The sequence below is a fragment of the Chamaea fasciata genome, unplaced genomic scaffold (genome assembly GCF_029207755.1).
Source record: "Chamaea fasciata isolate MVZ Bird 193981 ecotype frontalis unplaced genomic scaffold, bChaFas1.0.hap1 SCAF_4, whole genome shotgun sequence".
NCBI lineage: Eukaryota > Metazoa > Chordata > Aves > Passeriformes > Sylviidae > Chamaea > Chamaea fasciata.
Genome location: NW_027094089.1, coordinates 11,814,462 through 11,838,652, shown reverse-complemented (window position 1 = coordinate 11,838,652; position 24,191 = coordinate 11,814,462). Strand labels below are relative to the sequence as shown.

Below are 24,191 nucleotides of genomic sequence, written 5' to 3'. Positions count from 1 at the left end.
TTGTAATATGTAGATAAGTATACTGATTCCCTTTATAGCCTTGTGCTTTATCATGAAGTGTCAGGTGAAACTTTCCAAGCTGGATGGTTTTATAACTAGATTTATAGTTTCGGATTTACGGAACTTTATTCTGAACAGTATAATTTTCAGTGGTTGGTGTTTAAAGTAGCATATTGCAGAATGTTAGTATACTCTTTTTTAGTATGACTCTTTTGAGGTGGGGTAGGGGAGTTGATCTTTGTATTTTGGTGTCTTGATTATTTCTTTATTCTAATTTAGAGGATTATAATCCTCTGAAAAGTGGGGAGAAAAAAAAAAGTGCTACAAACAGTTAAATATTTAAGTTTGGTTCTATCACCTAGTCTTTAGAGTAAGCAGACTGTACCCAAGTGTAATTGTAATTAACGGGATTCAGTGAGAAAGTGAATAGAGAGAACCAGGCTGTGATCTCTCATGGCTCAAAGTGATAGGAGTGGAAATGTGCTGAATGCTGATAAGTCAGCCTACGCCTACCAGGTGGCAGCTGAACTGCTGCTTGTTGCAATAGAACACCTGCTAAACTGTCAGCAGTGGGAGGGTGTATTGAGATAAATTTTGGAATCTTTAGTGTTGAGAATAATCTTTCTTAAACATTCCCACAGCGATTGTTGAAGTGCTACAGTAACAGTTACAATATATGCAACTATATATGTGCATTTGCATGTATATACTAAATATGAATCCACAAAAAATCTAACCATGCAAAATGTAAGATCCAGTTTTTTCGTGTAGCTTTGTTGGCTATTTTTCTTGTTTTCCTCTCTTTCCTTCATCCCTTAATAAAATCAGAAATAGACCTCTTTGAAGTGCTAACCTTGTGTGTTCTTCCACTAGGCAGAACAGCACAAAAGAATTTATAAAATGATAAAATAACAATTTTGAAGGAGATTGTAAAAGCAGAAATTGAATGTAAGACAGCTGTACCAATAGAAAACTGAGATTTAGGATAGGGCATTAAAAAGAAAAATGTTTGAAATTTTAAGTTTTTATTTTCTTGACTGTTTAAAATTTAACCCTTCCTTTTTATGACTTTAAGTCATAAGGGTGTGCCCTAAAAGGAGTCATATTTGTTCTTCCAATTTTTCTTACTGTATTGCTTATGTAAAGCATTGGCAAACACTGAAAACAACATATTTAGACTCTGAGAAGTCTCCCTGTTTTCCTCTAATCAACAAATGCATATGTTGAATAGTCATCAGTCACTGCTCAGATTATTTGCTTCATTTAAATAGATCTGTTTGCTTTTTAGTGGATCTGTTGTCTGATGTGTGTTTCACATAAAAATGTGTATCAAACCGAGCATGGAGAATCTCTTAACTATTCTGTATAATCTACTTTATTCATTAACTCTTATCAGATAATTCAGAAGACAGTGTGCTGTTTCAAGTCTCTGACTAGCCTGTCCTTGATAGTCTCTGGTGGTCTGACTTCAGGAGATTAAAGCTGTCACTGTGTGGAGGGAATATTGCTGACTGACAAGAAGTGCTGTCTCCTCTTTTCTCCATGAGGAGAGCAGCAGTTCATCCTAGTGTAGGAAGATGAGACTTCTCTCTTGGAAGAGAATAACCTGACTAGTGATTTGTTTATGTTACCACCCTTTTTTTTTTTTTTTTTTTTTTTTTTTTTTTTTTTTTTTTTTTTGGTAGTTTACTCTAAAAGCTTTTTAAGTCTGATTCGTCTTTTAAAACTAATTGGAATTTGGCTTATTTTTGTATATACAAAATATAATTACTGTGCACTGAGTTTAAGGTTGACTTTTTATTTTCCCTTTCTTTTTCTGCTTTCTATAGTATCTTGTTGATCCAGTGGTCTTTTTCTATAGTATCTTGTTGATCCAGTGGTCTTTGCATGTTTTCTTTTGGTTGTAGTCCTTTGAAATTACCATTGCTCAATCTCTAAAACAGTATCAGAGTTCAACTGTAGTCAAGCTTTTTGTCTTGCAGAGTCTCCTTCTATCCCACACATCCTGTAGTTATTTGGAATTCTTGTTACCAGTAATGCCAGACTGTTTCCTGCTCTCTAAAATTTTGCCTAAAGAGGGGAAGGACAGAGGCAGCTTAAAACCAATGTTTTAATATCTTTGTCTTGAGGCATTCTGCGCAACATTTAGGCATGGTAATTGTGGGTATTTTGATCCAGCCTGTCTTTGCTTCCTCTCAGCAGTAAGAATGATACATTCTTTATACTGTCTTTTTTAGTTACTTCCAGGTTTTATTACCAGTGAACCTTTGCTCCAAGATTAACTTCTTCGAGTTGTTTCTGAATTTAAGTGTTGCACTCAGCTATGTATTTCAGATTAAAGAGCATTGTCTCGAGTATACTGTTTTTGTTTGTATTAAATCTCATCTCTGTGCAAGGCAAAGAAAATTCTTTGTTTTAGTTAGTTACAAAGGTATTTGTAATTTTCATAGCTGTAGGACTAGAAATGCTTTGTGATGTAGTTCACTTTGAGGTTTTTTCAAAGTTTATTTATTTTGGCCTTTTAAATGTTTTTTTTACTGTTGCAGGTTACCCAAGAGGCAGGAGAATTTATGATCACTTTCCCATATGGGTACCATGCAGGGTTTAACCATGGATTTAATTGTGCAGAGTCAACAAACTTTGCCACCATTCGATGGATTGATTATGGAAAAGCAGCAAAATTGGTAAGTAAGCAGAAAATTGATGCGTAAGGAAATATTTCCTGTGGTTTTTTCTTTGTGAGAATCTCAGGAAGGTGATGAGGAAGAGATAACTATTAGATCAGATAATACATTAAGCTGCCATTCAAATTTAATTTTTAGTTGTTATTTTGATGGTAGGTATTATACTTCCAGCAATATATATTCCTCTCAGTAGTCAGTTTTGTTTGCAGCTTAATGTATTTATTGTTCTTCAAAACCAGTTCTGTTTGTGGATATTTTTAAATTCAAGGTACATACACTGAGGTTAGTATATGTGAAGACAACTGACTTCTGCACTTAAATATCCTTTAAGCCTTACTGTTCATGAAAACAGTTTAGTTTGACTAGAATTTCGATACCTGGAAAGAAACATAAATAGTGAAACTTCAAATAAAGTTTAAAGAAACAAGTTCAATTTTCTCATCTTAAATTAATCAATTATCTTGTAGTACAAGATAATAAAGCAATTGTTTGAGGTGTATATAACTGAAGATATTTTAGACTGAAATCTTGTTCTGTGGTGTGCATGTCTTCCTTTTTTTTTGTGTACAGCATAGAATCATAGAATCTGTAATGTTAGAAGAAGATTCCAAGACATTCTTGTCCAACCTTTGACAGAAGACCAACGTGTCACCTAAACTATAGCATTAAGTGCTACATCCAGTCATTTCTTGAATGCATCAAGGGGTGGTGACTCCAATGCTTCCCTGGGCTGTCCTTCCAATGCCTGACCACCCTTTCAGTGAAAAAATCGTCCTGGTGTCCAGCCTGAACCTCCCCTGGTGCAGCTTGAGCCTGTGTTCTCTTATCCTGTTATTTGTTGCTTGGGACAAGAGACCAACCCCCACCTCACTACACCCTCCTTTCAGGCAGTTGTAGAGAGTGATAAGGTCCCCCTTGAACCTCCTTTTAACCAGGCTGAACACGTTCAGCTCTCTCAAGCACTCCTCATAGGACTTGTACTCAAGGGCCTTCACCAACCTCATTGCCCTTCTCTAGTCTTGCTCCCGTACCTCAATGTCTTTCCTGTACTGAGGGGCCCAGAACAGAACACGGGATTTGAGGTGTGGCCTCATCAGGGCCAAGTACAGGAGGACAATCCCTGTCCTGGTCCTGCTGGCCACACTATTGCTGCTACAGGCCAGGATGCCATTGCCCGTCTTGGCCACCCGGGCACACCCTGGCTAATGTTCAGTCACTGTCACAGCACCCCCAGCTCCTTTTCCTGTGGGCAGCTTTCCAGCCACTCTGCCCCAGCCTGTGGCACTGCCTGGGGTTGTTGTGACCCAAGGGCAGGACCCAGCACTGGGCTTTGTTGAACCTCACACCATTGGCCTTGCCCCATGATCCAGTCTGTCCAGATCGCTCTGCAGAGCCTTCTTGCCCTCCAGCAGATCAACACTCCCACCCACCTTGATGTCATCTGCAAACTGACTGAGACTGCACTCAATCCCCTTGTCTAGATGATTGATAAAGATATTCAAACAGACCTGGGCCCAGTACTGCACTCTGGGGAGCACCAGTTGTTAACAACTGTCATCTGTATGTTACTCAATCCACTGCCACTATTTGGGCCCAGCCATACAAATGAGTTTTTGCACAGTGAACAGTGTGTCTATCCAAGCCATGAGCTACTAGTTTCTCCAGGAGAATGTTGTGAGAGGCAATATCAAAGTCTTTGCTGTAAGTCCATGCAGACAACATCAACAGCTTTTCCTGTGTCCAGTCCATAGATGCTCATTAAGGGAGATCCTGTTGGTCAAGCACGACCTGCTTTCTACAAACCTCTGCTGGCTGGGCCTGATCTTCTGGTTGTCCTGTATGTGCTGTGTGATCATAATTAAGATAGTCGGTCCAATAACCTTTCATGGTACACTAGGTCAGGCTGACAGGCCTACAGTTCCCTGATACTTCTTGTTGATGGGCATGACACTGGCCAGCCTCTGGTCCTCTGAGACCTCCCCAGTTAACCAGGACTGGTGATAAATGATGGAGAGCAGCTTGGTGAGCTCTTCACCCAGCTTCCTCACCCTCCCTTGAGTGAATCCCCTCTGGTTCCATAGACTGTCTTAAGTGGCACAGCAAGCCACTGACTACTTTCTCCTGGGTTACAGGCGATCTGTTCTACTCTATTTCCCTGTCTACCAGCTCAGGGGGCTAATTACTGTGGGGAAACTTTCTGACTGAGGCAAAGAAAGCCTTAAGTACCTTGGCCTTTTCTTTAACCTTGGTGACAATGTTTGCCCCCTGCCTACAATAAAACATGGAGATTTTCCTTGGTCCTCCTCTTGTTGTTGATGTGTTTATAAAAAGAACACTTCTTACTGTCTTTCCACAGCAGTGGCCAGTTGTAGTTGAACTTTCACCTTTCTAGTTTTCTCTCTACATGACCTCCTTGTACTCTACCATGACATCCTTGTACTCTTCAAGTGGTGCCTGCCCCCTTTTCCAGAGTCAGAAACTCCTTCCTTTAAACTGTGTTCCTGTAAAAGCTCACTGCTCAGCTAGGCCACCACAGTCTCTCAACCTGTAGGGATGCTACTGAGCCCTCAGGGAAGGCTGTGGAGCATCCCTACAGGTTGAAAGACTGTGCAGGGAACTCTCCAAACCAGTCCTCTGAATAGGCCAGAGTTGGCCCTCCGGATGTTCAAGGTGGAGGTTTTTTTGACCCCCTTCCTTACTTTACAAAGAATTAAAAACTCTTATCGTTATGTGATCATTGTGCATTGTGCCCAAGACAATCTCCTTCCACCACATTTTCCCACCAGCCTTTCTCTGTTTTAAAACTGCAGGTCTAGCAAGACTTCATTCCTGGTAGGCTCTTATCGGCTGTGTCAGGAAGTTATTTTCCGTGTGCTCAAGGAACTTCCTAGACTGCCTCCTCTCTGCTCTTTTGAGTTCCTGGTAGACATCTGGCAAGTTAAAGCCTCTGATGAGAACAAGGTCCAGTGGTCATGAGATTACTTCTGCTAGCTGCTCACAAAATATTTTGTCCAGTCCTAATCCTGGGTGGGTGGTCTATAGTAGATTGCCATCAGGATGTTTATGTTGTTAGACCCCTGAGTCTCACCCATAGCTGTACAATCCTGTCATCGTCTTGAGCTCTATGCAGTCAAGATACTCCCTGATGCAGAGAGCCATTGCACTGCCTCTCCTTTCTCCCCTGTACCTTCTGAAAGCTTGTAGCCATCTACTGATGGATGTACAAGTAATGAAGTAAATGCACAAAATCAAAAAAGGGGGCAATTTATTCAGCAGAAGTTTTTACTGTTTTTTAATATTTTCTGATTTTTGATCGTTGTTAAGACTTACATAAACCTTGGTTTGTATGACTCAGAAAAAGTTTCAGTCAGAGGCATTTTCTTCATTGACTTGTTTGTAATTGGAAAAAAACCTTTCTAATAGCAACCTCCTTATATATTAGTTAATACAATGATATGGAATAAAGGGCAAAATGAGCTGTGCTGGTTTCACAGCCTAGTAAAGTGAGTGAACTCTTACTAGACACTGGAAACTGAGAAACACCTTTATGAGAAAGTTCTCAAAAAGTACTGAAAATCTCTAAACACATCTAATGTTCAGACTGGTGTTTACCTTTAATGGAAAAATTGTGTTTTTAATAACCAGCAGATAAGGTGGCGACTCTAAAGTTAATTTTAAACTCTAAAATGCATTTGATAGCCTATGCATTTGATGACTTGAAAATTCTAGGAATAGTACAATCAAACAAAGTCCAGAGAATCATGGATACACAAGAGTTGAATGTGGCAGGTAAAACTGACTTAGGTTTTAAAAGACATGAATGTCATGCAGCTCTAAAATGAATTCAGCTGAACTTCAAGAATGGCAGACTGTATCTTCAGATGTAACAAAGCTGAGGTGGTACTCCCTGCAGGAATCTCCCTGTCAATGTACTAGCATATTTCTTAAGTTTTTAAAAAATAGACTAGTATTTGGTGTACAGCTTCCCCCAGTACAAACTGTTAAATGTTTTATGCCTCCAGTATGCATCTCTGTTGTTGTATTATACTGTAGATTTAACGTCATCATTAAATTCACTGGAGTTAGATAATTTTAAAGCAAGTGGAACTCTATTGCTTTACACCACCCCAAAAGTACAACTGAAATTTTAGCTAGGAAATCTTTGCGTATACACTCTAAATATTTTGTTGAAGTTCTCTAGCATATGAATGAAACCTTTATCTTAGGACAGTGAATTCTGTGATAGGGGGCTATCGCATTTAGGAGCAGTTTTGAGCATGTATAATACAAGACATAAAAGTATTTCTCTGGTGTCTGCAGTTAAATTTAAATGCCTACAAGTTTCAAAGTGGCGTTGGAGCAATAACTAATCTCACTCTATAGAGAAATCTTAGATACCATTGTCAAATATGAACTGCAGTTTCTTTGGCAAATGGTCAGAGTCCTTAATGTTATTTGCTTAATTCTTATCATTTATTACCACAAGAATGAGAATCAAAGTTTGCTTTTCTTCTCTTTTCTAAATGAAAAAGAACTTGCTAGAATGCACTGATGGCAGGACTTTTTTTTTTTTTAATGGAAATGTGTATGAGGAAAAGAACTAAAGGTAGTGTGGTGAACTAATTCTCCCTAAAACTTACTGGTATTTGCTTGTGTCGTAGAAATAGGGTAAAAAAGACAAACAGAAGAAATACTGAAAAATCATAAAATTTTTAAAATTGTCAAACAGAAGAAAAATCATAAAATTTTTAAAATTGGAAAAGACCTTTAAAATCATTGAGTTCAGCTGTTTAACTCAGCATTGCCAAGGCTGCCACTAAAGCATTTCCAAGGGGTCACATCCACAGGTCTTTTAAATACTGTCAGAATGGTAACACAACCAGGTCCCTGGGAATCCTGGCAACCCTTTCCATGAGGAAATGTCTCCTAATGCCTTATCTAGACCTTCCCCGGTGCAATTTGAGACCATTTCCTCTTGTCCTGTCACTTATGACTTGGAGAGAAGCCCAACCCCCACCTCACTTTCAGGTTCTTTCAGGCAGTGGTAGAGAGGGAGAAGGTCATCCCTTACAACAAATTATCTGACAGAATTTACCTGGTACCACTGCATTACCGGTAGCTGAAATACTTGTTTTGAACAAAAAAGACTTCTACTTAGTGAGTCAACATCAGATCAATCTTTCTGAATGAATTCAGGTAAACTTAATGTTAAAGTTCAAAACCTGGTATCTAAGGCCACTACTTAGGAACTTTTTGTCTGCACAAGTATTTGCATAGATCTCTGTGAACTTTACTAGCTGAATTTCTGCAGCTTTTCAGTCTAGTGTTAATTATGTCAAATGGCTATAATTAGCTCTACAGCCTGGCTTTCATCTTCTCTCCCCTTCAACATTTCCAGTAACCTTCACTTTACATGACTTCTCCTTCACATGCACAGATGCAGACCTAAATTGCATGCTTATCACTGGATGCTTATAATAAAATGCATGCATATCACCTTGGCTTAAACTTATCTTAAACTTTCTTTTTGAACTGGTAATAGTCCTCACAAAGAGAGGGGGAAAAATGAAGTAATAGCAATAAATCTTAACACAGCATTTATGGCCTCAGTTAATACAGCCGGCCTTTCATTGCGCTTGACACAGGCAGTTCTATCAGTGGGCAACTCCCTTGCCAGAAGATCATTATGTGAGCATTCAAGTTTGAGGCTGTGTTTCAGTGCTGCACAGACACTGGCTGACAGGGAGGAGCCCCACAGCAAATTTCAGGATGCCCAAGGAAGTTACAGGATCCTGCTGCACTTTAGTAACCATCCCATCAGCTTCAGAAGATAGTGTTGGCAGCTTCTGAGCCGAGAGGAGCAGAAAGGTACTCGTATTGTTTTAGGACTATATGAGGGCTATACAGGTTGGACTTGCTAAGGGGACAAAAGAAAAATTCAAGTAAAATTAAATTATTTTCTGTAAATACTTAAGATTCTATCTTGCAAAAAACATCCCAGAAAATATAATTTGATTTTGTTTAACTGCACCCTGTTTCTTGGTTACAGTGTTTCTCTAGAAAACCGTGAGTATATCTGTTATTAGTTTTTATCACATTAGAAAACTTCCTGGAGGTGTTAATTAAAAAGGTAAAAAGTTGGTGTCTCCAAAGAATACCAATATTTTAGTAAGTTTTAAAAGAAAAAGAAAAAAGTCCCAAACCAAACCCCACACAACCTTGCAATCTCATTTGTCATTCTTCGGACTACTGATACTGCAGCTGACTTGTCTTTTCTTTCTTTATGTGCAAAGTGCAAGAATTTTAATTGAAAATAATGTTTTGGATCATGTAGTTCCTCTGTATTGTACTGCAGAAATTGTCTGCATCAGCAAAATGCAGCAATATCTAGGTCAGTTCATTGCTGTATTCTCCTTAGAGAATATTCTATACTGATGAATGATTATTTGTCTTCCTACATGAGCACTTTTATTTTTATAGGATAGTTTCTTATTGCTTACAGCTGGATTTCTGCCTTAGAAAAAGAAAAAAGTCCTGAAATACAGTCAATAATCTTCATTGATTTTTTGGGGAAAAAAATCCAACAAAGATTTTTGTTAAAGTTGTAGTAAGTGTTTAGGCTATGTGATGGTACTGCTTTCCAGCATGAGATGAGATGGTGCTGAAGATTCTCTGAAATCACATGCAGATGTTAAATAAAAGATATTTTTGACCTTTTGTACTGGACACTTTGATTAAGCAAAGACTATGAATGTAAATTCCAACAATGATTTTCTGTCTTTAAAAATGCTAAACTTAATTTCACTGTGTCTGGGTTCCACTGTGTGTCCCCTAACTACCTGTAATAATTGAACACTGAGAGCAGCTATGTATCCTCCAGCTTGTTTTCTATAGTTTGTGCAAGACTGTCATGGTTTCGAGCCCAGCTGGAGATGAAACAGCACGCTCTCCTCTTCTTCCCCAGCCCAGTGGAGTGGGGAGGAGAATCGAAGTAAAACTTGCATGTTGAGATAAGAACGGTTTAAAAATTGAAAATAAAGTAAAATACAGTAATAATGGTAAATAATAATAATAATAATAATAATAGTAATTGTAATAGTAATAAAAAGGGGAAAAAAAGTGATGCACACTGCAATTACTCACCACCCACTGGCTGATGCCAGGCCTCTCTTCCTGAACCCAGACCAGCCCTTTTGAGGTAACACCCTCCAGTTTATATACTGGGCATGAGGTTCTGTGGTGTGGAATGTGCTCTTGGTCAGTTTCGGTCACTTGTCTGAGTTGGTCTCCCTCACAGTTTATTTTGCTCATCTCCTCGCTGGTGGAGCACCAGAAAAGGAAAAAAAGTTCTTTGACATGGGTTAACACAACTTAGCAAAACCCCAAATATCAGTGTGTTGCCATCATTCTCATTCTGAATCCAAAACACAGCACTGTAATAACTAGGAGAAATTAACTCTATTCTCTCTGAAACTGGGACGAAGCCTTAGGACAATATACAAAAGAAATACTAGGTGTCACCTCCAGTGTGCTGCTTGCTACAGCTCAGCTACTGTTTTTAGCTTGCTTTTGGACAAAATTAAGTTGTACAGAATTAAGTAGAAGTAAAAAATAGATAAAAATCAAAGCAACCTTCTGCCTTCTCAAACAACACAACTGAGGAACACAACTGGCATGCTAAAAACCTCCCAGCTCCAGAGAAGAAACGGTGTAGTTCTTGCTGTCTTTTTCCATTGGCTAGAATAAACAGGAAGAGAAATAGGAGATCACGGTGGAAAGAGCAAGTAAGTTCAGTCACCCTTTCCTTAAGATGCTTGGCAAAAGGATGTGGTGCAGAGGGAGTTTGGTGAAGTGCTGGTGTGTGGATATGTCACAGCTTCGTGGAACAAAGGGATGTAGTGCTAGTGCTGGGTACAAGTATAGTTGTTTGTTGTTCTGTGATGATGAGAGGTCCTCTAAGCTTTAGGTAGTCTTAATCGTTTTCATCATCCTGTGACTTTCATTTGCTGAATGCTGTTTATTGCTGAAAAAAATAATTTACTGGTGTGAAATAGAGGCAGCTAGAAGGTTCCTTCAGGCCTCTGTGAATTTTCTTGTTTTCCTAGTGGTGCTCCATTAATTTGAGTAAGTTGGAAATGTGTGGCTTCATGAAGTGCATTTTTGAGTTTCCTTGCTCCAGTCGATTTTGGTGTTGATAAAGCAGATGAATCAGTGGCTGTTAGCTTGTATGTTTTCAGGTATCTGCTTTGATTTGTGCTGAGAAGGTAACTTGTGTGGGGAAAAAAGGTTGCTGTTCAGTTACCAGTATTGGTGAATAGAAATACTTACACATAATTCTTCCAGGTGTACAGGAGACTGGTGATATTGGCAGTTTTGGTTAGGGCTCTCTAATTCTTCTTTATGCAGTTAAGATTATTTTAGTTAATTTCCTTTTATTTTCCTCTGGTTAGCGCTTTAATCCCCTCAGTCCCTTATGTCTTGGTTAACTCCATCCTGAAACAAAGTGCTTGCTCCCCTCAGTCCCTGGTAGGATATGAAGGAGAATTGGAGAAAAAAAAAAAAAAAGTAAGCACCATGGACTGAGAAAAGAACAGTTTAGTAATTGAAATAAACTATTATGATAATATAGTAAGAATTAAATGGGAGACAAGAACTGAGAAAGGAATAAAACCCAAGAGAAAGTTGTTGACTGATGCCAGACTCCTCCCACAGCCATGATGGCCCCCTCCTGGCCAGTTCCCTGTTTATAGTGGGCATGACATTCTGTGGTGTGGAACGTCCCTTTGTCCAGTTCCTATCAGGTGTCCCAGCCATGCTCTGTCCTGACTTCTTGTGAATCCTCTCGCTGTCAGAGCATGGGAAACTGAAAAGTCCTGGATGTTTCGAGTAAGCACTACTGAGCAAAACCCAAAACACTTCAGCATGTTATCCATATTATTCTCATACTGAATCCAAAACACAGCACTGTACTGGCTACTAGGAAGAAACTTATTCTATCCCAGCTGAAAAAGGACCTCTGTCTGATGCTTTTCCAGATTCTTGTCAGGGTCTCTCACAACTCTCAGACATGCCTTGTCCATGCTTTCACAAGCTTTCAGAGAAAGTACTGGCATTTCTGAATACTGCTCTTGTTGCTTACTGTGTCTGTTTTGTGGGACCACTTGGTGACTTTCACTCAGAATAAATGTATGTAAATTTTACTGCCTGCTCTCAGGGGAAGTGTCACACTAGGTGATTTTACTAGTCATTGTAATGATTCTTTTGTACTGCAGCTCCTTTTAAGACGTGATTTGTTTTCAGATGCTGGTGCTGGAAAGCTTTTTGTTGTTTAGCTGATATGTAGAACCTGAGAAGTCTACCAACCTTTTCTACTTGAAACTGGGGGTACTTAAGTATTATTGCTCTCCTTCATAAAATTAAGTCAGTAATTACTCGTGCATTCTTCAGTGGTAGCTGCTTAGTAACATGTTTTCTGTGGATAGGTTAGATCAAAGCGCTGGCCTGCAGGTTGTATTTTTCCCTTTGGTGGGATGAAGTGCAGTTGTTTTGATGTTAGGTTTGATGGATTTGTATGCCACTGCATTCATTAGCTTCACATCAAGAAACTGACAGGCTGTTAAATGAAACTTTGCCTTAGATTTTCAGCTTGACTGTTTCAAGACCTATGTGAAGATACTTTGTTTTTGTGCTGCAGCAGCCTCAAGCAGTTATGACTCTTCCAAAGGGAAGAAAAGTTATTTAATATCTTGATTTATTTGGGTACAAGACTCATTGTCTTGAAGATAGCCATGTCCAGCTTATGTTATCCAAACAGTCTATTTATTTTGAAATATATATTGAGACACAATATATATTATTTAACTGATTTTATTAGAGGAGAAATGATACTTACTGCACAAAAAACGCTTCCAGCTCTTGGAGTTTATTAAGGTAATATTTTTTGTCAATTAGGATTATGTTTAGGTTGCTTTTGTAAAATAAAATGTACAAAAAGAAAAAAAAATTGAACTCAGTTGTACCATTTTTGTTCAAACGTGGGTGAGTGAAATTTAAAGGTCTAGGTTTAAAAAGTATCTCCCTACCCCAACTGCAGTGTTTTAGTACTGCATGTCAGAAATAGCTCTATGCATATGCTCATGAGTTACTCATCTATCAACTTTTTTTATTTGATTTTCAATTTTTTTTTTAATACTGCATGTTGATGTCATGTTGATACATTTGATACCAGTCTGCAACAACTCCAGCATCATTCATGCTGTACAAATCAATGTTTTTACTTGCTAGATCATAATTAGCCACCTTATGTCATTGACTTGTCTGCTTATGAAATCTCACGAGGTTTCTGGAACCAGACATGCTTTCCTTTTCTGGTCTGGATTGTTAGTACACTACTTCAGAGCAAATCTTGTGCATTCGGCATTTTGACATTTCACTTCATAGTCACAGTGTCACTCTCAGCTTTGCAGTTGTCACGGAATTTTCTCTCTTATTTTTTCTTTATTTGTTTTACATTGATTTACTTGTCTTTTTTTTTTTTTTTTTTTTTTTTTTTTCTTTTCTTCCTTGTATCTTACTGCCATCATTTACTGCCTCTGTTTAGTTCTTAAATTGCAAACTCATAATTTCCGTAGAACAGCAGCTATTAAAATTTATTTCTGGAATAGGAGATTGTCAGTCTCTCACAGGGCAGTAATTTGCACAGTTCTAGATTTCTAGTACTGTGGCATTTTCAATTAGGAATTAGGTTTTAGAAGTAGAAAGGAATAGCAATAATCACAATACTTTTAGCTGTTCTAGTAGAAGAATATTCTACTGGGGTTTTTTTGAACCTTCCCCTTTTGGTAGAGCATCTGGTTATAAAATCATACAAAATGTCATGTGGTGTTCCTGTCTTCCCACAGTCTGAGCTATGTTATGTGCAAGAACTGATGTTGTCTATGAGTAGTGTATTCTGTGGTTCTGAAGTTCCTGTGTATTCTCGTTAATCTTTACCAACACTATAGCACAACTTTTTTCTGTGTGATGTAGTGTATGTGTAAATAGCATTACGCGTGCATATTTTTAGCACAGGGCTCTCATGCAAGTTGCTGCACTGTTGATTTGATGAAAGTTGAACCAACAATACTGCCACTTCTTCATTACATGCAGTTTTGATTAAGTAAGGAGAGGAGAATTCTGTAAAGTAACATTTTAAATGTTGGAGTACATTCTGGCAACTATGAGTGAGTGGAAATGATGGAATCTAATCTTCCTTTTTTCCCCCTAAGTGTTATCCAAGAGGTTCCATTTATCAAAGTAAAAAATGTACCAAGTTGACATACTTGGTGGATGTTTAGAAAGTTTTATTTTATATCAGCTTTCACTTAACTTCCTTTTAAAAGAAGTAGTCAGTAATTTACAATAAACTTGGTTTTCAGAGTATAACGTATTTAAAATTTTGATTAAATCAATACAGTTTGCCTTTCCTTACTTTTGATGAGCATGCAGATTGTATTTATACTCAATTTTCTGAGGAAAAAGTTTTGCCACTATGTAAATTTCTGTCTATATATTAATGTCAGAGCCTGTGGAGAGAGATTATTTTCATTCCAGGTTTTTAAAGAAGGTAGAATTTAACTAAGAAATTTTTTTAATAAGTATGAGTTTCACAAAATAGACTCTTTGGGCTTTCAGCTGCTGAAACACAGGTGTGTAACATCATCTCAGATGTTTTTCCTTCTTCTGTCTAGGCAGAAGAGTACAAGTCTCCAGGAATCCAATGTAATATTTAGAACTCAGTCAGACATCATAAATACCAGAATGTGGTTCAGGTGTCAGGGCATGCCTGGGCAATTGAACTGAATCACCTGTCATTGTATTCCTTTTATTTATACCCTTTGCAAATGTAAGACTCATTCTTAAGATTAACTGTATTCTTGTACTCTGAGAGGAAGTCAGTTCTCTAGCCTTGCTAGATTAATTTAGCATTTTGGCAGTGGGTGGGACCTATTGTGATAAGCCGAAAGGTATCTTAAATGTTAGGGTTAAGTTCTTTTAAAACCACCAGCCCCCAACCTTTCTTCTTATAAAGTGAAACCCCCAAATACTGCTACTAGTGCAAGTTACATGCTATTATTAATTTATTTAATTTGGAACCATTTTAACTCCGCATTTGAACCATCAAGGGAGCTCAAGATACTAGAAATCATTCTGCTGTGTTCCTCCATGCAGTTTCACTTGTCTTTGACATGGTTTGGAACTCAAATTATTTTTTATTGTTTTGTTTGTTAGTGGATTTTGTTGGATTGTTTCTTCTTTCATTTTTTTTAAAATCTCTTTTGTATATATAGATAAAACTTTGTGTAAGGATGATTTTCACTTGATTAACCAATGTGTTTACTGGGACCATCTACACCTCTGCTGGTCCTGCAGTTGGTACTGTAGTAGTACCAACTACAGGAGTTGCTAGTTTGGCTCAGGCCAAACATTGTAGAGATAAGCACGTTCTTGCAATTTTCTCTGTTTTTCTGAGAGTAGCAGTGTCATAGATTTGAAACACATGATTTATTTATTTCCTGCTTCTGAAAGAAAACACTGTAAATATAAATGCACAATTCAAAATACTTGACTTAGAGTAGTAGAGGAGGCATCTATGAATGACGAGAAATAAATTAGATACTCACATCCGGTGGTAACTACATCAGGGTAAACAAAGAGTAAGCATTCCTTTTAGTACCAGTGAGCTTATGTAGTCTAGTAGATATGTGAAACAGGAGCTGAACACAGGCATATAGGTGCATCAGCTGCATGTTTAGTCTCTCCACTGTGCTTGCTACTTGAATAAGTAGAATTTGTTCATATACTACTAGTTAGAATTTATTAATCTTTGAAAGTCTTGAAAAGGGTCTTAAATGAACTGTCCAACTTGCACTGGTTTGATTTTGGATAAAACCCAGAACAAAGCATACCACTGTGCTTTACATAAAAGGAGGAGAAGTAATTTTCTGAAATGATTTATAGCAAAAAAATTTAATTAAGACCTCAATGCTGGTGTGGTTGTGTTCAGTTTTTAAGGTTTGTCTTTCTGCCTGAAGTGTGAACAACCTTTATGTTACTGCAAAAAAAAGGTATAATCCATTGCCTTGAAGGTGTCATCTTTTTCTGACAATAAATAGAGTCACCTCTTAATTCAGATAAAATTATTAAACCCAAAAAAAGCCACATTAAACTTTTACAGAAATTACACTTCCATATGGTTTATTACAAGACCTTCCATTCATCCTGAAAGTGAAGTAAATTACTTCATTTTTTTGTAACTAATGTAATCAAATAAGTGCAGCTAAGACTCTCTGTTTGTTCTCTGTAATATGTTCTCATGTTCAACAGCCTTATCAGATAAATTACTGTCTTTCAGATTTTAACAACAAAATCACCAGATCTCACCTTTGCCGTGTAATATTCCATATACTTGGAATTCTGGGGGAAAATTTTGACCTGAATTTCATATATTTTTATGTATTTATATGTAAAAAAACATAGTTTGTCTTAGGAAGCTAGAACAGTGCCTGCTTCTAGAGGGCAGTGCAGTTTGAAATATCCAGCAAACACCTGAATGAAAAATAAAAAGATAATTTGTCTTGTTCTCATTGTGCTTATAGCTGTATTTTCCAAATTATTCCAATGAAGTTACTTCAGTTACTTATGTTGAATATGTTAATATAGGTCAGTAAGTGCAGTGTTTCAGTGGCTTTTTCAAGGTTTGTTGAGAATAATCACAATATATAAGACACAGAGGTCTGGGTATTTTGATGCATTATTTTTAGTTGCTCTGGGGTAAACCTATGATACATATACAGAAGAAATGTAACCTTTATACATTTTTGTTTCCAGTGGATTGAGCAAGACTGTAAAAATTTACTCTAAAAGGGTAAAGTTACAGTAAAGTAACCCCACAAAATCCCCTTCTCTATGTTCTTCTCCCCATTTTATGTAGGTGATTACAGGGTGTTGATATACTGGGATTAGTGTATCAGCCATTAAGTTTTTATTTAGGATATAAGAATCTGTTTTATAGTCTAAGATTGTACAATATATTACTAAAAAAATCCAGGTAGGTGGCATTTGGTGTGTATGTTGAATGTCTTTGAAACAGACTGTAAGTTAATACTTCAGTGGATGTGTCTAAAGTTAAAAATAATTTCGGTACTTTTTTTGTAAATCAGGTTACTTGTTGGTTTCTGTGTTCTTTACATGTATGCATGAACTATTTCAATTCAGATGATTTAAATAATTTTAGTGTTGGAATTTAAAATTACACTGTGATACGGAACGATGTGCTGGTTGGTGCTGATGTTGTCTGAGCCTTATTGGATAGCTGTTTGAGTGGGTAGTGGGGTTTGAGTCAGTCTACATACAATACATTCTGGCAAAATCTTCACAAAATTCATAGTTACATTTTTTTTTTTGTGTGGATGAGATATAAAAGTAGAGGTGACTTCATGTTATGTTGAAGTTTTGCTGAAGAAGTTCCATGGACTTGGAAGCTGTAGAGAATTCTGCCTTGGCCAGGAGTCTTGTATCTGTTTTTACTTCATGTCCGATTCCCTTTAAGATGTAAGTATAGTTTCAAAGAAATGATAAGAAGAGGATAAAGAAATAATGTGCTAGATCTTGCTGCGAATAAAGTAAAGGAAGAGTGTTTTCAGTCAGTCGCATTGGATAAAAGAATAAGGGTTACTGTATTTTATACAAGTTTCATGATGAGAAAAAAACCAAAACTGTTGTTTACTTCAGGGAGGCAAAATCTTACCAGAATTAGAAAACCCTCAAGAAGGACAAACACAGTATAACAAACACAGATACCTGACCTAAAGTCTGCGTATCATGTGCCTGTTGTATCTGTGATTATAAAGCAAACTACTTGGAGGTGGTGGAATTACTAAAATGCTTTTGTCCTGAAAAAAGCTGTTAAAGAAATACTAAGTGTTGTGATAAAGGTCAAATTTTTGAAAAAAACCCTGAATGTTTCTAAAAATAAATGTTTGGTGACATTTTTACCAGATATGGCATCAGGATGTCAATAACAGAAAGTAAAAAAATGTAAGTGTTGAAATGGGATTGCCCTTCATGGAATATAGCTGCAAAAAGATAATAGTGATGTTAAAGATGTTATGTGCCAGAGTTTGCAGGGAGTAAGAGTATGACCGTTTTCATTTTGCATAATGTGATTACAGGCATTTATGGTTTGAGTTGATTTCAGTGTTACACTGGTTTAACCTAAAGCTAACTTGGTCAAGTAATGTGAACAAAATATGCAGATTTTATTTTTAGATTTTTATTCAAATGCAGTTAAATTGTGGGCTTGGCTGAATTTCAAATTTTGAGATAGGGACTAAACCCTTCACTTCAGATAGAGAAGCTTTGAATAAAGATGAGACCAATAGTAAGCTGTATCATATGACTAGATCTGTATAGCAGCAACCATCTTGAACTCAATTTCAGACAGTCCTCTACCCCAAAACCGAGGAAGAGTGTGTGTGGAAAAGATGCAGGACCTAAGAAATAGAGAGAAAGAAACAGTGAAGAAAACTGACATGGGTTCCTGAGGCACTGAAGGACTGAGGGAGGTGCACATAGAATTTCTGTGCTTGCTATTTCAATGCTTTTTCTATTTGATCACAGTTGTCTGTGGAGGGTAAGTATTTTTTACCTGTGTCCTGACGAATTAGTCTAAAATACCTGCCTACATCATGCATTTAATTTCCTACAAGAAGTGGTATCAAGTGTTGTTTAATACCCTGAACAAGAATAAGTAGAGTATTAAAAGTGAAATAGTTAAATTTATGCAAAATCAGAGGTATTTTGTTCAGTTTTTTTTGTTTTTTTTTTTTTTTTTTTTAAATTTTATACTAGACTTCAGTACAACAACTAGATATTGGACTTTTTTCTTAATGCAGAAATGTTAGGAGAGTTTGGGGTAGTTATGCCTTTAAAATCCAACTGTCTTGGTCCAAATCTGGAGAGGAAAAACTCTGAGGTTTTCTCTAAAGCTGTGGCAGGCATATTTAAAATCAAATTTTCATAGAGTTTGGTCAGAAAGGAGTAAGTTATAATTAAGTTGTCAGTAAAGTCCTTATTTCTAGTAAAGGTTTGTATTCTGCATAATTAAATAGAATGTAATTGCTGGTGCCTTAATAAAGCAGTGGTTTGGTATGGGCCCTTGCATATTCTTCTTGCTATTCACAACTGCTTGATCCCCACTCATTTACACCGTATAATCCTTGTTAAACTTATGTCAAATTCTGGACATGGCAGTTTGTTTTCCAGTTCTATCATACACAATCCTGCAGGTTTGATATTTGAAGGTAAGAATTAGGGATTCGGGACAGGTATGTTTACAGGACTTTTCCTCTCATAATTCTCTCTACAGTAGCAGTTAAAAATTATATGTGTTTTGCTTGTCACTATTTAAAGTTTATATTATAGTTTATATTATAAAAATATGTTTCAAGAACATTCTAATTGAATTCTTATAAAAATAGTTTTCTTTACAAACTCATTCATTTATTTGTAATTGTTACAAAGCAGTTCTCTTACCATCTGTTTAAAAAAAGAAAATGCCATATTAATGTAAAAATGTTTCATGTGTTTATAGGTAGAACAGTCATCAGCAACTCCTTGTATATGACTTGACTGAATGGTTGATAGTATTTTTGAAACAGGACAGTTTCATAGTTCTTCTGTTTATCATCTCTACGTCCTCAATGTCCTGTAAATCAAACTAAACCAAACAGTGGAGAGCATCCCACAAAAGACAGTATCACTGGTGTCTTTTTACCAAATTATTTGAATATTTGAATTCCCCCTTGTCTTGGTTTGGAAAAGACAGGTGTCTGCCAGGGAAAGCTGGAGCTTCCCTTGGAATGGAGTATGTAAACCCCCTCCCTCCAAATTACTATAATTTTGCAATTAAGGTCCTGCAGGTAAAGATTTGGGAATGGGAATAACAGTTCTTTACTGGGAATATTAAAAAAACACAAATGTAATAAAGCAATCAAACAATCAAAAAAATCTCAGAAACACTGTCACAAGCAGAATATGACCTGACACCCTGTTCAGGGTGTTGGGAGTAGTCCAAATTAAGTCTTCCTGGAGTAACAGATCTGCTTCTGTTGGAGTAGAGATGATCCTGTAGAAGGGTTCAGTGGTGGCAAGATGGGTCTAGTCTTTCCTCTGGAATCAAGTTGAAAGCAAGCTGTCCTGCTGTGCTGAATTTCAGCTTTATCAAGGTAGGAATTCTTGGCTTCTCCCACTGGGTGGAGCATCTCACAGTGGGATGATATAATGTTATCAGTCATGTGGTCAGCCTTATTGGCCCATTAACGGAAGATATCCCCTTGAAGGGAAGGTGGGTCATGGAATAGAAAAAGAGCGCTGCTCCGTCTGGTTTTAACAGCTGCTCCATTAACAGAAGACACCCGCCCGCTTCCCCCTGGTGTTAGAGGAAAAAACACCTCTTCAACTGGTTTCAACAGATTGGGAATACAATACATGCTTTTGGTTATATATTGCAACCCAAGGCACCCATGCCCCCTGCTTGCAAAGTGATCATAAAGAGTTAGTACTAGTGAGTAAATATAAATAAAGAGGTGATGCACTATCTTAATTCAGAGGATTTCACTAAGGCATCTTTACATGCTGGATTTGCAATACTGCTCAGCATGCTGAGCAGGTAGATGGTTTGCCTTGCCATATTTGTGCCCTTTCTCTCATGTGCTTTGTTTTGACTACAACTAAAACAGGTTCTACAAGACTCAAAAGGTTGCTTGTTAGCAGTATTTATTAATTTCTGATTGCCAAATCATTGAAAGGAAGAACCTATGAAAAGTTTTCTGATCTTTACAACTGTAGATCTTTGGCGTCTGAAATACAGCACTTAACACTTCCCCATGTATTGCAGGAGGGAAGCAGATTGACAAACTTTTAACCCGTTAGACATTACTACTGTAGCACATGCATATATATTAAAAATAAAACGATATATACGTAAAATAATATATATATTCAATATAAAATCATTTCAGTATTTGTTTCTTAAGCTTAAAAACATATCAGAGATATACCAAGGTACAATTTTAAATATAAATTTTAAGTCAGTCTTCACTTTTTCTTCATTACTATAGATCTTCTCCCTAGAAAAGATTGAAGTCTGTCATGTGACTCTGGTGGCTGTAGCTGAAAGATCCTTGCGGTCTTTTTTTAACAGTATTGGCAAGTTTTGTTGCTTGATCTTGCAACCTAGTCTGTCAGACTTTTAAAAAGAAGCTGCCTCTCAGTCTTACAAATGCTGCAATTATTGAATCTGATATTCAGAATTATGATTATGTTGCTTTAATTGTGGGGGCTTGATTCAGAGGGCTTTTTAGATTAAGAAAACTTTGAAACATTGTCATGCTTGTAAAATTCACGGTTTTGTGAGGGGTAGAATATGGAAATAAATTTAAGAAAATCTGTTCTTGCAGCATGTAAATTGAAATGCTAACTTTGTAATGCAGTAAGGATTTTCTAAAATTTTTATTTTTTGGATTACCTTGATAGTAATGTATTTCGATGAGATTCTACAGCTAACCAAATTTTTCTGTTTCTGACTTTTGGAAGGTGCTGAGCATGTTCATGCCCTATTGACAACTAGAATAATTCACCATTTCTAAAAAGCAAATTATATTTCATTTCAAACAGAATTTTAGTTTTAATAATGACTACCAGTGGGTCCTGGTAGTCTCTTGCAGGGAATTTCTGCAATTTTTTGACTCTGCAACTTGTGTGAAAAATTCTACTGGTGTTTTTGTAGGCAGGTTAGTTCATATTTTCTGTGAGCCAGATACTCTGCTATGTACTCATCAAGTACTTGTCAGTGGAGAGAGTTGATAACTTGAATAGAACTGTTCAATTGCTTATGGGTCTGCGTAATCAAATGGACAGTGGTAGTGCATTAACTTCATATAGAAAAAGTCTAGAGAGTGAAGTGGATTTTTCTAACCCTGACTTTGTTTCTGAACTCCGATATGTAACCTAATCCGTACTTTGTTTCATAAAAATGATGTTTCTAGTACATAATGGTTAATTTAAAATAATATGGAATTTCACTGACTGCTCTGCTGCTTATAAAATTGTTACAAAACAGTTTGACTTGGAAAAGCTTTGAATCCAAAGAGAATAAATTTAATGTGAATGCCTTTAATTAAATTTGCTTAATTTAAATAATGTAATTTGTATTGATTATACTTCTGCAGTTCATTTGGATTTTTGTTTTTAATTAAGAGTCAGTAATCTTGTTTTGCCTTCCAGAGCTATTCATAAAATGACTGTGAATAAAAAGCATGTTAATTAAGTTAACACTCATATACATTTATTAAACCAAAAGCATGTAATAATTTTTTTTCCCCCATGAAGGTATCGTAGACAGAGGAATATTTATGAGAAGGACAACAATGCAATTTTACTTGAATTTTTCTTTTGTCCCCTTAGCAAGTCCAACCTGTATAGCCCTCATATAGTCCTAAAACAATATGAGTACCTTTCTGCTCCACTTGGCTCAGAAGCTGCCAGCACTATCTTCTGAAGCTGATGGGATGGTTACTAAAGTGCAGCAGGATCCTGTAACTTCCTTGGGCATCCTGAAATTTGCTGTGGGGCTCCTCCCTGTCAGCCAGTGTCTGTGCAGCACTGAAACACAGCCTCAAACTTGAATGCTCACATAATGATCTTCTGGCAAGGGAGTTGCCCACTGATAGAACTGCCTGTGTCAAGCGCAATGAAAGGCCGGCTGTATTAAGTGAGGCCATAAATGCTGTGTTAAGATTTATTGCTATTACTTCATTTTTCCCCCTCTCTTTGTGAGGACTATTACCAGTTCAAGAAGAGTTCAAGTTTGAGTCATGGTGAGTGGTATACTTGCATTTTCTTTTGAGTATTCATGTATATCTTTGCAAATACTTGTGCAAAGAGAAACTTTCTAAGTGGTAGCCTTAAATACCAGGATTTGAACTTTAAGTTTACCTGAATTCATTCAGAAAGATTGATCTGATGTTGACTCACTAAGTAGAAGTCTTTTTTGTTCAAAACAAGTATTTCAGCTACCGGTAATGCAGTGGTACCAGGTAAATTCTGTCAGATAATTTGTTGTAAGGGATGACCTTCTCCCTCTCTACCACTGCCTGAAAGAACCTGAAAGTGAGGTGGGGGTTGGGCTTCTCTCCAAGTCATAAGTGACAGGACAAGAGGAAATGGTCTCAAATTGAACCGGGGGAGGTTGAGATTAGGCATTAGGAGACATTTCCTCATGGAAAGGGTTGGCAGGCATTGTCCAGGATTCCCAGGGACCTTGGCAATGCTGAATTAATGGTTGGACTTGATTATTCTAAAGGCTTTTTTGAGAGTAAATGATTCTATAGCAGAGCAACAGCTTAAAAAGCAATGAGGTAATTACACTTCAGTGTTACAGCTGTGATCAAAATTATATGGGTTTTGACAAACTAGGCAGTAATCTCCAGAAGTTTGTGTACTGAGGTGCTTTCTGGGCCCTCATTTGGTCATTGTATCTCCTCAGAGTTCATTTGTGATTGGATTATTGGTACATTTTGGAGTTCTTCATGACAAAATCGCAGTAAGCAAGTCTGGGAATTTTTCCATGCGTTCTTTCTGCAGTTGTGACTATTTCTGCCTGTGTTCATGGGTTGGAAAGATACTTCACAGTAAAATAATCTTGCTTTCTGAATTGTTTCTTCAGTGCCTTTGTATGTAGGCACAGATTTGTGTGTTTGCCTAGCCTGTGGTTATGCTTGCGTTTCAAGTTTGTGTGATTAAGCATTTTCAAAGTTATTAAAAATGATGTTGTGTTAAAGCACTTTGAAGCAGCACAGTTGCTTATTTACCATGTTTATTCATCTCTTACTTCCCTAAGATAATGCACAGTGGGTTTCCCTGTCCTTAGTGTAAACTACTAATTGTACTTATTTGTTATTCTTGAGTGTTTTGTTAACCAAGATGATACAGCAAGAAGTGAAGTACAAAAATTGGTGTTTAAAGTATTATATAGATGCAGTATTTGCAATCTGGAAGTATTAATGAGTCTATTTTTATTAATAATGAATTTAGAACTTTTGCATAAACGATCAGCAAACGTTGATGTTAGAAATACAATTAATAATGAAAATTCCTTGCTTTGCCTATTTTTTTGCCCTTACATAACTTATAAGTGAATTTAGTTGGTTACTTAAAACAATGTTTCAACTATTTAACATTGCTGTCTCTGTTCTGTTTTGTCACCAGTGGTAAACAATTGAAAATACATGAATATGTGCTAAAACACCACAGAAGATTATTTAGATGATCAGATGGAACTCTGTTGGTATTGTGAATCTTAAAAACCAAGATACAAGGAGTTTACTGATGATGTAGGACTTTTGAAAACAAGTTAGAGTTGATACAGTTTTCTCAAAACTGGTCATTACAGAGACTGGTCAATTA

The 24,191-nt window shown here is 36.9% G+C and overlaps 1 protein-coding gene across 4 annotated transcripts in view; it reads left to right on the top strand.

The window, feature by feature from the left end:
- KDM4C (lysine demethylase 4C) overlaps positions 1-24,191 on the top strand; it is a 261,852-nt gene that overhangs the window by 51,426 nt on the left and 186,235 nt on the right. For all 4 annotated transcript variants that reach the window (XR_010720481.1, XM_066180842.1, XM_066180843.1 and 1 more), the window contains exon 8: positions 2,547-2,684. Coding sequence is in view for 3 of the 4 variants with exons in the window: in XM_066180842.1 (XP_066036939.1) it covers positions 2,547-2,684 (138 nt within the window). In the remaining variant the exon portion in view is untranslated. The remainder of the gene's footprint in view (positions 1-2,546; positions 2,685-24,191) is intronic.